The following is a 14,297-nucleotide window of genomic DNA, read 5'->3' on the forward strand; positions in this document are numbered from 1 at the left end:
CTTGGAACATAGGGACATCATATGAAAAACTAAGAATGTCCCAGTAAAACTGGGACACGTGGTCACTTTACCCAATCTCCCAGATTTTAATTATCATGTCCATGAGCTATGCAGCTGCAGCAGCATGAACCTTCATTAAACATTTCTAAGCTCAGTCTCTTTCTTAAAATACAGCTTTTTAAACAATGATTTGTGGCCAAATTGTGACCTTTTGTGGAAAATGCCATGGGAGAACCAGGAAACTCCAGACATTTCAATTTGTAGAACTTCCTCTAAATCATCCTGTCAGGTGGTGAGATACAGCTGTCCCCACCCACCAAGTGGTCAGATGCATCCTTCCCTTAATCTGCAGATGCCTCAAGATCCACAGGGAAATTCTGTGAATCTCAGGGCATCTGAAGAGAGCTGGTGCATTACTCTGGAGACCCAGTCACTCCATACTACTGTTCAGCTTCCCCTGATTTCCTGTAGCAGCAAAGATAACTCATAAACTCTGCTCCCATTGATTCCTTGCATGCACCTGTCAACCTCATCCACACAAGGAGGGTGAGACTCTAGTGCATGAGTGTCTGTAAGATAAAGCTAACAGAGAAGTGGAGTAATCCCTGTGAGTCTGGAGAGTGGTTGTCTCCTGGCTCTGCCCAGTGCTCCCCATAAACCTCCACTTTTATCAGCAGACATCGCATGGTAAAACTTCAGAAAAAGGAAGGTTAATGCTGCATTAACCTAAAAAAAAAAAGCCCAAGGTATGGGTTTGCCTTCATCCCCCTGGGGGCAGGAAGGAAGCAGAGGGGATTTTCTGGCTTTTAGTACAGACAGGGTATGAACTGCAGCACTTGGCACATGAAGCTGTGAGGGAAAGGAGATAACTTTGTACCTGACATATACTGTCCTTCACTGTCTATGTGTACACTGTGTCTGTAAGTAGCACTGATATTTTCTGCATTTCCTCCTCTCCTGGAGAGCTGCTTTCGGTGACCTTGCCAGCATTGCTCCATTTCAACTCCAGTTCATCCCCCCCCAGCAGTGAACCAAGGAGGAGAGAATGGTTTGAACAGTTTTGGTGTGGATTGTATGTTGTCTTAAGTGCACCTGTCACAGCCTTACTGGTGAGATGTCTCAGGAATTGAATAATGTGCTGTGATCACGCAAACATACGTTTGCCTGGCTCTTTCTGCAAAGTAACATTTTTTTTTTATCTTGCCAGTCTTGTCTCACCCTCTTACACAATCAGCTGTGAGAAAAACATGTGTGGCTTGCATTATTGCTTGCCAGCAAGTATGGCAACTAAAGTCACCGCTCCCAGCATTAAAATCAGATGCCCTTTATTTTTCTTTGGGAGTTAGAGATACGCACCTCGGAGATGTGTAGGAAAGATGTAGGGATGACTACGGTGCTAATACCAGAGACAGTTCTCATGCCTTTGGCTTATTTGAAATTCTGTATTTATGGGTAAGTGACACCTCTCCCTTGTTCTCAAGCCTGACTCTGCCACCGTCAGATATTTAACTTATTTTATTTTCAACAGTAATTAAGCCAGACAGCTTTTAAAAAGAAATCTTAGAGACTGTGATCATTTCCATACTGTTAGCAGCTGAAGCCAAAGCTCATTCTTAGTTTCCCTGTTAAAAATCTTCTGCATTAACTTCTCTTACTAGTGGGAGCCAAGGAATGAGTGGTTTATAGCTGTGTGCATAATACGGTGGTGCTGTTAATAAGGAACTTCCTGGAGCTCAGTAGCCTTATGAATAAAAACTCTAAAACACAACTCCCTGAAACAGTTTTAAAAGTGAACAGTAAAGGAGTGTTTGCTGCTCCCTACCCCAACTCCTCATGGCACCTTTTCGGATGAGGATTGCAAATCCCTTCTCTGATTACGATTACTTTATTCCTCTTTCCATCCCAGGAAGGTCAGACTTCAGTTTCCTTTCCCCCCAGTAGTAGCCCTCCCTGAGCTAACAGTTTAAACAACAACTTCAGACACCGCAAATGCAATCAACTTACTGAGAGAAAATCACAAAATACAAGAGTCCAACGCAAATACACCTTAGAGTAGTACTGTGAAATATGTTGCTAGCGGAGGCGGAAGTTTAGGTTACAAAGTATGGCCCAGACCCTGCAACAGCTGCTAAACAAACTTTACACAAATAAGAAGTCCCAGTGACGTGTCATATACAAAGTTAAACACGTGTCTAAGTCTTTCCAGGACTGGGGCCTATAACATTGTTGTTTGCTGTATCTTTTGCTTTTTACACAATGGACATAAAATAAAGAACCATGTGAGCAGTGGGGACTAAATAATTGTGTTTATTAATTATAGGAAACTTGCAATGCCTAGCTACCTATTTACACTGCTCCTCTGGTGGGCTTTTAGTGGCTTCCAGAACACGGTGGGTGCCACTAAAGGGCTGAAAAACTATTGGAAGGGATAGTATCCAATTCTTGTACATTATATTAGCTAAAATTCTTAGGCTTTGTCTACACTGGATTTTGAGCCACTGGTGTAGCTGTAGGACATGCCCTCTCCCATAACCTAGCAGTTTTTAGATGAATGGTTGAAAGTGACTTAAAAAAAAGGTCTAAAATAGTAGTAATTTTTTGGTAGTGGATATATATTTCTTCTAAACATCTGCTTGTGTATCTTATGCACCATTCATCTGAAGATTTCAAAGTGCTCTACAAACATTAATTCCACATAATGCCATTATGAAGTAAGGTAGCATAAACCTTAAGCACAGAGAAATTAAATGAACTAATGCAAATCTAATCAAATCACTATCTTCTGATAACTGTTTCATATTTAAAGTCAAGGAGAGCTAAAATAATCCCCTAACTGTGGATTCCATATACACCATGACAGGTGTGTTCAGAGCTTCAGAAAGAGGCTCTTTACTTGTGAGAGACAGAGGAAACACGCCCTTTGGTCCTAAACACTGCCATATCTTCCCTAAATATGATGTCTTAAATACTGAGTAGGTGAGTCCACGACTACGTGGAGAAAAAGAGCAATTTCTTCTGGGAGGCAGCGAGAGTTGATTTTTTTTTTTTTTTCATATTCAGACAGCACAGATAAGAATTTGCCAGGGTTTTGCAGCTGCCAGCCAAGGAGCCCCAGACTACACAGAAATGAGCTGCTGTGCCACCAGGTGGAGTGAAATAGTTAAAATCATGGGAGCAGGCCATTAATTAAAGTGCACATGCAGAAATCGCAACCAAATGTCACACACACCCAATAACCCTGTTGTCCTCCAGATGCCTTCACAAGGTCCATCATAACTGACTTCCTTACAAAAATAATGTATTCGTGCAGCCAAAATATAAAGCCCAGTCCTCCCAGAGAGCTTCAGATTCTTTCTAGTGGTGAAAAAATGAGGGAAAGAATCAAAAAAACTGTAATAATCAAGTGTACAAAATGCCCATCCAAATACAGGCAGTGGGCTTCAATTCTGAACTACGGCTGAACGAAGCTATGCTTAGCTTGGGGGTGGGGATAGGAGCACAGGTGTTACATTTATGGCCTCTGGGTTGACTGGTCCAGTCCTTCTCATAAGTTAGAGAAGCCAGAGGGTTGTGCTAATGTATGTTAGGTGCTTTGGCTATTCTTGGTCATTTTCTGGCCAAGAACAGCCAGAGGGCCGCAGCTCCCCGGCCATGTCTTCTCCCCCAAGAACACCTCCTCAACATACTCCTATTCTGGGGCCCTGAGGGTAGAGTAGGGGAGTAGCAAAGTGCTTTTTCGGAAGCTCTGTGCTACCCAAGGAAGCCACTTTCACAAGGGTATTTCCCAGTCAGAGCCCAGATCCAACATAAAGGCATTATAACAAAGGCCAGAATCAGAGCCCTGAGTCTTGAATTTGGACTTGGGAGGGCAGAATCTGAGGCCTGATCTGGATCTGGTTCAGAACCTAGAGCATAGATTCTGTCAAGAGAGAAATATAACCTACAACACAAAGAGAACTACACAGTTCCGTACAACTTCATCAAAAGTTTTTGATAACCATGAGACAGAAGCATAAGGGGCTTGCGGCTGTTACATGTAACATCTAAAAGATCTGTTACACTATCCAGTATATGAAACATCTGTATCCTAAGTGTGAGATGTAATGTTTGATATATTTCATGTACCTTGTGGAAAGTTAATGCTTGTTTTGTTTTAAAAGTCATATACAATCCTTATGTCCTGTTCTTTCATACCAATCAGTAAGAAATATTTTATTTCAGGACCTTTTCCTGCTCCCTCTTGTCTCTTTCCCGTTATATTCAGGGGAAGCCATTGCTGCTAGAGATGCAGATATATATTCTGACCGACCCTGATAGCACCAGCCAGGCCATCAATTTGTTGGTTAAATAAACAAGACTTACTGGGGTTATTTCTTTCTTTCTCCCATTAAGTTGTTTATTTTGGTAATGGGAATAGTTTTATAACTGGACTATAATAATGTCTGGGAAATTTTATGTATGGCTAGATAGTGGCAAATACAGCAGGTCACCTCAAAGCAGCACTATGGGGCAATAACTTTGGCTTTTTTTTCCCTGCCAGTAACATAAAGCAGCAGATGCCTAACCATAAACATGCTTAAATCTATCTGCTCTGTTGCTGAAAGGAACGGAGTGTGTGCATTTATGTGGAGGGCTGTGCTCACATGATGTGCTACACCTAACTTACAGCTGCTATTCTTGCTGATGTGCTGGGGCTGAAGTGTCCTGGGCTGAGCAAGTGTTTGTCCTTAGGATTTGTCTATTTCTTGCTGCTCTGTGTTTTCTCACTTTAAAATTGTCTGCTCTCACCTTAGAGCTCATTGGAGCCTGGCAAACTCCCCCCCACACACACTTACGAATGAGAAGGAAATGTTCACCCTGTATGAAATTCTCCCATGGTACCAGTGCCAGGCCCTTTACACTGCTTAATCCAGGACTGAGGCTGGGTGTGAGAACTCTGGATGAAACAGCCTCTGAGAAGCCTGTGCATTTTTGGCGTGGCGGAGCTTCCATGGTGGCCCCACATTGACCAGAACTAAGGACTGCAACGGGGGTAGGCCAGAAGATGGGCCACAGGGTCCTTGATGCAGATCCAGTAACATTTAAAGAGGGGGAAACTGAAGTGCGGGAAGGTTAAATGACTTGCCTGTGTTCATGAAGAAAGTCAGTGACAGAGCTGGGAAGAAAACCTAGATCTCTTGACTCCCAGTGTGGGAACATGACCATTGGATCATTCTACCTCTTTTTTTGGGAGGAGGGGAGGGGCAACATAAGCCTCGCGTCTATCACTTTCTCAGAGTCTGTACATGTAGATCTCATGGCTGAGTCTTAAATAAAGACTCCAGCCTAATGCATCCCAGACTCAACCCCAGGAAAAAAAACCAGCATTAAATATAAGAGACAAGCATGGCAAGAGTAGATTTTGATTCATTAAAATACTCTTTTGGGAGCAAGGAGCTACTGAGAAAACAGCAAAGGAGTTAAATATGAGTCATTTGTTACTGCATGCCGGGTGAGGTATTATGGAGGCCTTGAGTGAATCGTGCCTTCTTGGTAGAGTGGTTATGTTAATCAATAAGGTTAAAGAGGGAGCTGAAGGAAGGATTTTCTAGTGGTTAGTGCACTAGCTTAGGAGACCTGGGTTCAATTGCCTGCTCCCCCACAAGTTTCCTGTGTGACCTTGTGCTAGTCAGACTGATTTCAAAGGCAATTAGATGCCTACATATTTTTAAAGCTCGGGCTCAGAGGCTTTTGGTGCCTCAGTTCCCCATCTGCTAATGACCTCTTATTGGAGTCTCGACTGGAAATGGTCTCTTCTATGCAGCATCAGTTCCTCTTTTTTCTCAAATATTTTTGTTGAGGGCGTGAATTTTATCATTATGATGCTGGAAATGATACCAGCATCTTTAGACACATAGCTCTGATATGCAGCAACATTCAGCAATGTCTGGTTTATTCAGTATTTCAGCTTGATTCTTGTTTCTCACATCTGTTTGCAGTTTCATCAGTCATAAAGTATAACAATGGCAACTGTTAATTTTAAAGGATGCTATAGATACACCACACAGAAAGAGTGAGAGGCAGTCAAGTAGCCAGAGTGACTGAGTGGTGTCAGGCAGAATTCACTGACAGAACAGAATTCTACCTTCACTCAATAAGAGTTTCACCCATATATCTAAGAGCAGAACTGCTCCCCCCTCCTCCCCATTATTAGTTTTAGACATTCTTGCAGAATATTAGGGAAATATTTTTGTTCAACATAATGGATTATTCATGATTTTCTGTAATTTCATATGCTGTCAAGACCAATTACAGCTTCTGCCCAATTACAGCTGAGAAGGAGGATGTTTGTCTTGGTGCTGACATATTGTTCCCTCTTGGTTCAGGATAAAAAGGAAGCTATTAACACAACCAAAAAGGAAAGTGTCTCTCCTAGGCAGGTGTGAGGAATTTGTATGTCTTCCATGTAGTTCAATGGAAAACTTGCAAGATTTTCCACTCCTTCCCTGCAGGATGACTTCATGTTTTAGCTGCTTAAACAAACACAAAAAAGTGACATCTTCTAGCATATGTTGAAAAGAATAGGAAAAATACAACAAAATCTGTTATGAGAAGTAGATTTGACAGAAATGAATGTTTATCAGAATAGCTTTTTAGGCTTGATTTTAATAACTAATTCAGGAGAAAAACTTTATCCTTCTATTATGTGGGACTTCAATAGAATCTGGATTCAGAAAATGTGCACCGCATCAGCATTAAGCAAAAAGACTGCTGTTTTCATCGTTTAAAAGCCCTGATATCAGTATTTAAATGGGACAGTTCTGTGTCTGTCACTGTGGGTGTTGCAGGACATTCCAGAAAGGGAATATTCCAAACAATTGGGTCTGTACACTGTTAAATTCTTGGATACATGTTCAACTGCTGTGGGCAGGGCCAGGCTGAGGATTTTGAAAACAGAATGTGCAGGGAGCCTTACACATACTTCCATAACCTGTGCAATTGTACTTTGGGGGTGGACAGTGGTGTACTTTTCACTAGTGAGTGGGTTAGGTGAGAGGTGGCTTATGGCACTTGCCACTGTAGACAAGGTAGAAAGTGACTAGAGTCCAAATTCACCTTTCCAGTTAGGGTGGTGGCGGCTGTATAACAGGAGGGCTAGGTCCTCTGCAAGGGGATGCTGAATGAAGGAGCCGCTGCTGCTGAATCTTGTTCCTGTGCCACTTCTGGCTATCTAACTTGGGAAGCTATCTAAAAGATGTCTGTGCTTGCAATTAGCTACAAGGATGCAGTTGTGAATTCATTATACACACATTGCTCTTTCAGACAGAAGACTTTCACAGGGGGAAAGAAGAGCGTGAGCATCATGCTTCTTGTATTATAATTGTGCCCTTTATTTACAAACTGTAAACCAATAAGCTAATTTATAAATGATGCAGACTTTGGACCTAATCCAAAACTAACTGAAGTCAGTGAAAGTCTTTCCTTTCACAGCCTTGGGATGAGGCCCATGAAGAACACACTGAAAGTATGAAAGTATTACATCATGGTTATCTTTATTTTGGTTAAAAGTCAACAGCTAATTTAAAAAGATAGTTATGCCTAATTTCGTGCTCATTTGTGTTCTTAAAGTGGGCTTTTACACCACACCCGTATTGACTCACTGTACTGAAAAATCTAGTTGTATCCTTACCCAAAGGTTCTCAGGCCTGGTCTACTCATGGTTTTTATATAAGTATAAGCACCTTATACCAGTCTAAGGCCTGGTCTACACAACAGGGTTAGGTCGACAGAAGGTGCCTTGCGTCAACCTACCTGTGGAAGTGTATTCACTTAAATTTGGCTCCTGATGACTTAAGTGCCTCTCTATGCCAATTTAGTAACACCAGGTCCCTGAGTGGTGTAGAGTCACTGTCGATGTAATTAGGTCAACAGGGTGTCAGTTTAGGCCTGGTCTACACTATGACTTTAATTCGGATTTAGCTGCGTTAATCCGAATTAATCCTTAACCCGTCCACACAACGGAGCCAGTTACTTCGAATTAAAGGGCACTTAAAATCGATTTCTGTACTCCACCCCGACGAGCGGAGTAGCACCAAAATCGATTTTGTTAATTCAAATTAGGGGTAGTGTGGCCGCACACCACCGAATTACTGTGGTTAAAAACCGAATTAATGTGCTTAGTGTGGCCGCGCACAATCGAATTTATACAATCTGTTTCCCAAATTCGAATTATCTAAATTCGAATTAATCTCGTAGTGTAGACGTACCCTTAGACACTGCATTGCTTACGTCGACTGTTTCTGGCTTTCAGGAGCCATCCCACAGTGCCCCACACTGACAATACAATTGATACAAGTGCTCCTAGTGAGGACATGCACCACCAACACAAAGACTCAAGCCTGTACCCACACAAGTGATTTAATAGCTGCAATAACTAATTATTGATATAATTTTGTAGTGTAGGCATGGCCTAACTGTGTCCACCACTTTAACTATACAAACAGTACAACTTTTGTATGTAGACAATCCTTTAGAAAAATCTTTACATAGCACTGCTAACAAACATTTAGCAAAACAGTTGTCACACCTATTTTCCAAAATGAAGTGTTGAGCATTTACAGCAGCAGAATTCCTGTATTGCAAAGTTTAAATGGGCCTTTTTATTAAGAATTGTAACAAATAAAGCAGTTTAGTTTCCGTATTTTACTGACCAGTTTGTATGACTTCTGTTGACAAGCTGCTTGATGGGGGGAAAAAAATTAATCTGCACATAACTTTGCATATTTTAGTGATCACTTGTGCATAATTCTCAAAACCTTGATACATAATTCCTCAGTGTGTAATTAATAGTTCTATGGGATTTTTGGTTTAAGGAAATCCATGTCTACTGTGCTTCATAGCTGCTGAGATATGGAACGCTTTTATGCCTAAGCTTTGCAAAATTATAAAGCAGAGAAAAATATGTTAAAAAAAAAGTGATTCTTTTCTGCATTTGTGTACTTGCTGCCAAATGCGTGAATGAGGCATTTCAGGATGGTCTATTTAAGCACAAAATAATAAAAGTGTCAGTGAAGCAGTTATGTTGATTTATCAGGCCTGTAAACGTGGTAATAAAGTCACATAAAGCACAACTAGCATTTTGATTCTAAAAAAGATTGGTAGCTCCCATAAAACAAAGCTATACATACTAAGCAGGCTTTACAGATTACTTGTAATGTGTATGTCAGAGATCCACAGGGCAAAAGGTAACTTCTGTGCATCTCACTAATACTCTGCACTGTACTATGATCCTCACCGTATATGTTTTACATAGTGAGCTGGCCAGGTTTATCAGTCAAACACTGAATCAGATGGTGATTAATGTAAACACAAGACCTCTTTATTTTGTTTCAGCAGTACATGGGTGCTCATTCAGCACAATCAGAAACAAGCAGAACAGTGCAAAAAACAAATACCATTATTCCAAATATACTCCCCCCTCCAAGATATACTTAATTAGAATAGAAAGGAGGAACTGAATAACATTATTTCTGTTGGGTGTTTTCCTCAGAAACAGCTGGAAAGAGAGAACTGGGACTTATGTACAACAGGAACCAGGCAGACTGGACCATTGGCCAGTTTCAGCAAAACTGGCCCAAGGAGGTGTAAATTACATGCTGGGTAGGAAGGGGTGTGTTCCCTAAGGAGAACAGCCAGTATTGCTGCCACAACCCTCTCTCTAGGTCCCTGCTGAGGGAACAGCTTAAGTTGCACAAGAACTTCCCCAGAAGGACCCTGTGAGGGGATGTACTGAATCAGCACGTTGCCCATACAGCCCAGCACTGCTTCTTGTGCTGTCCGTGGCTGCTGAAGCTTAGTAGAGGTTGCACGATTGCTTTGCACAGCTGCAGCCTGGTCCCCTAGTGAATGTCCTAATGTCAGTGACCTACACTAAGGTTTACATCAACGTAGGTCATTGTCACCCTGGAATGAACCTAACCCACTAGCTTGGAACCTTACTGGACACGGAACGGGAACATAAAGATAAAGAGGATAGTCTCAGTGCAGATTCTCTGGGATAGGCATCCACCTCACAAAAGCCACCACCATTCCCTGGTGGCGGTCTCAGCAGAAAAGCCATTGAAGGCTCATCTGCATTAGAAAATGTTATTGTGTTTCAACACAACTGGGAACCCTGGAGTTAGATGAGACGAAGGTGACCATGACTTTGTGGTCAGTGTAGATTAGGACAAGCCATGTTAGGGCACTCGCCTAAGATGTGGGAGACCAAAGTTCAAGTCACTGCTCCAATGACTATTTATAACAAGTGAAACAACTTCAGCAAGAAAAAGTGAGAGCTACCCTAGGCTGCCCCATAGCCCAGTGGTCACAGCACTCTCCTGCACTGTGGGATACCCAAGTTCAAATCTCTTTTCCACATCAGGCACAGAGGAATGGTCTTCCCCATCCCAAGTGAGTACTCTAACCACTGGACTAAAAGTTATAAGGAGGGCACCGTCACTGCCATCTTCTAACCCTGTCAGCATTTTGTGAATCTAGCCCTTTAAAAATATCTGAAACAAAACATTACTAAATGGATTTTTTTGACTTATCAAAATTTTTTGAAGTTTCTGGGTTTGGGTTAACTGAAACCATATTCTTTTTATTTTTCAGAACTGCCAGGGAACCAAAAAATCAGTTATTCACCCACTGCTAATTATAATTCTCTGGATATTCTTGATGTCTATATAAATGTCCAGTTCCCTTTTGAATCTTGTCAAGTTCTTGGAGTCACTGACTTCTGTGGCAATGAGTTTCACAATGTATGAAAAAGAATTTCCTTCTATCAGTTTTGAATGTCCCACATTTTAATTTCACTCAATGTCCCCTTGTTTTTGTGTTATGAGACAGCGAGAAGTTTCTTATATGCCTTCTCAACACTATTGATTATTTTATATTCTGGTTTCATGTTCCCTCTTTCCACCTTTCTATGGAAAATAATCCCACGCTTTTCCATCTGTCATTATAAGAGTGTTTTTCTAGGCCCTTGATCGTTCTTGTTGGTCCTCCCCTCTAATTCTGCAATATCCTTTTTGAGATTGGAGTGACAGTACTACATACAGTATTCCAGATGAGGCTGTACCATTGATTTATATAAATGCATTATAAAATTCAAAAGCTACACATCTTGTCATGCGTTATGGATTACCTATGGGAACACTTAAAACTATACATGTTTTGAAGTCCTTGTCTGATTATGCTGGTAATATCTTTGATTTTTAGAACTGAAATATTCTTTAAAAGAACTCCAATTTACTTTTGTCCATTTATGTTGCTTTTTGTTGTGTTTTGCTGTCCACACTACAGGCTAAATTTAAAAGCCTGTTTCCACAGAACTTTTCTTAATTCAATGAAAATATTTTTATTCATATCAGGTTCTATTAAAGGACCCCTCTCCTCCGGTCCCCACAACCTACACTTGAGCATAAACTACTTGACAGGGTTCCTTTAACTCTTTCTTTACCAGCAGAAATTACACTCCAGCAATGAAAACATTCAGTACAAATGAACAAATACAGAATCTCTCTCCTCAGTCTACAATGCCTTCTATTGGCAAAAATCACAGAATAACTATAAACATTAGGCCAAGGCAACATTTTAAAGTGCAGATCACCACTTGCTACACATGAATAATTCAAATAATGCTGCATAAAGCATAGGCAATATTTAGTAGCAATTTCATTAATAAATAAAAGCAGAAGTTTAATAAGTGACACAGTAAGATAAAGACATAAAATTTCAAATAGATTCCATTTATAATAAATAAAAAGTGCTGGTCTTAACATAGTGCATATTAAGCATATTGGTCCAGCAAGCTAGCCTCCCACAGCCCATCTTTTTTCTGAATTGCATGCTGCCATTGAACATAAATGAAAGACACAAATAACATCAAAGATTCCATCCAGAGTCTGGGTAGACAACTGGAAGCAGTTGGTTATATGTGCTTTAGAGGTTCTCTCACCCATTTGTACTCTTTGGGCCAGACGCTCAGCTGAAGCTCATTGTGCTATGACAAGTTACACCAGCTGAGGATCTGGCCTTGTCCTTAGTTCTGTTTCGTATCTTCCCTTTATTCCTGGAGGCCAGCTCGTATTTTGTTTGTGGTGTATTTTTGTGGGGGTTTTGTGCTTTGATTTGTCTTTATTTAGGCAATTTTGTGCAAATGGTGGGGTGGTGGCAGAATTTCATAGAAAACCTTGGGGGGGGGGGTAAAATTCCACAATGGGATCCTCAGTGACTTTTCCCCAAATTGTTCTGCTGTGTTTTGGCTGCTATATCTTGCAGATTTTTAGGGATCCTCTGGAGCTGTGGTGGCAACCTGTGGCCTGCAGGCTGCCACTTCCCACTGCTTCCATTGGCCGGGAACGGCGAACCGCAGCCACTGGGAGCTGCAGGCGGCCATGCAAATGTAAACAAACGGTCTGGTGGCCCGCCAGCAGATTACCCTGACGGGCTGCGTGTGGCTCATGGCCCGCAGGTTGCCCACCACTGACCTACACTGATGGGAGGCTTCTCCCATCAGCATCGGTACTCCACCTCCCTGAGAAGTAGGGTATGTCTACACTACAGGATTAATCCGAATTTAGATAATTCGAATTTGGGAAACAGGTTGTATAAATTCGATTGTGCGCGGCCACACTAAGCACCTTAATTCGGTTTTAAACCACATTAATTCGGTGGTGTGCGGCCACACTACCCCATTAACTTAAATACAGTAATTCGGTGGTGTGCGTCCACACTAACCCTAATTTGAATTAACAAAATCGATTTAGGCTCTACTCCGTTCGTCGAGGTGGAGTACAGAAATCGATTTAAAGGGCCCTTTAATTCGAATTAACTGGCTCTGTAGTGTGGACGGGTGAAGGGTTAATTCGGATTAAGGCAGCTAAATCCGAATTAAAGTCCTAGTGTAGACCAGGCCGTAGTAGCTATGTCCACAGGAGAATTCTCCAGTTGACCTAGCGCTGTCTATGCCTGGGGTTAGGTCGTCACTCAGGGGTGTGGATTTTTCACACCCCTGAACAACATATAGTTATACTGACCTAATTGCCTAGTGTTGAACTGGCCTAGAGGAAAGGTCTCTGAGGGTATTTAAATTCAAGTGCACTTCCATTGTGTTACAAAGCAATCACGAAAAAGAGGCATTAGGCCAGCAGGAGGTAAACCAACTGCCTAACCCCAGAGGCAAAATGGTGGAGCTAAAACATAGGGAAATGTGCTCTTCAAGGGAAGAGTTTAACCTCACAGACTTTTTCAAAAATTAAAAGGGCATCTTTAAACTGGAAGCGAACCAGACTGGGATTATGCCTGCCTCTGTGCTCAAACACAGATAATAGTTCCTGACAAGCACTTTCAGGAACAAGTAAATTCTATAAATTTAGACTGCTCTGGTTTTGCTATTAAAAATCCATCTCAGTTCAAAACTATATTCTACAGGAATTACAAATATTGTGAACACACAGGGAATATTTATGGATCCTCTGTTTTTATCCACTCATTTTATACAAAACTTCTTGATCATTTGGAAGTTGACAGTTGGGGTGGGAGAACTTTCCCTTTCTGACCTTAAAAACTATGAAGTTTCTTTACCAAAAGAAAATTTCTGATTGCAGAAATCACTGGGCCTGATCTCTCACCAGTTTAAGTCAGGAGTAATCCCACTGAAGTCAATTCAGTTAACTGGTATAAATTGCTGTGTGCGAAGAGAATCAGGCCCAGAGGTTCTAGGCTTAGAACAGAACTAAAAACATGCAAGGTTTGAATTCCATTTGGCTCTGGCAATCTGTGAGCTCCAGACAGCTGCACGGTTTTCATTTGGAACCTCTGGTAGAGTAGGTATACCGCACTGGCTTTAATCTAGCTGCCCCTGCTTTCTCTTCTGCCCGCCCCCCACTGCTCATGGATGTGATTTGTAAAGATGGATTTAGAAGCTTTTTTCTTATACAAATGTGATCATCTTGGTAAGGTAAATTGTAATCTAACAAGGCTCATAATTATTTTGCAAATTCATAGCATTAAACGAAGAAACTGAGGTGTCACTCTTGACAATGAGGCACTGCATTTAACCAATCCCTTCGAACTTAGATGCAGAATGATCCATAGAATGTTTTGCAGAACGGAAATGAAATTATACTGAACTTGAAAAAGGAACCACTTGCTTGCCTGCCACATATACTTCATTAATATTCCGATCATCACCTGAAACAATAAAGTCAAAAGATTTTTGCATAAATCTATACATCTTATGCAACTAGTGTAAGTGACACAATACTCAGCAT

The 14,297-nt window shown here is 41.3% G+C and overlaps 1 protein-coding gene across 1 annotated transcript in view; it reads right to left on the reverse strand.

Annotated features, from left to right (window-relative positions):
• Window positions 1–13,643: 13,643 nt before the first annotated feature.
• GDA (guanine deaminase) overlaps window positions 13,644–14,297 on the reverse strand; it is a 54,763-nt gene continuing 54,109 nt past the window's right edge. The window contains exon 14 of the mRNA XM_026652439.2: window positions 13,644–14,217. Within this exon, the coding sequence (XP_026508224.1) occupies window positions 14,147–14,217 (71 nt within the window). The 3' untranslated portion in view covers window positions 13,644–14,146. The remainder of the gene's footprint in view (window positions 14,218–14,297) is intronic.

This window comes from Terrapene carolina, unplaced genomic scaffold, assembly GCF_002925995.2.
Source record: "Terrapene carolina triunguis isolate 2854851 unplaced genomic scaffold, T_m_triunguis-2.0 Scaffold113, whole genome shotgun sequence".
NCBI classification, from domain to species: domain Eukaryota; kingdom Metazoa; phylum Chordata; order Testudines; family Emydidae; genus Terrapene; species Terrapene triunguis.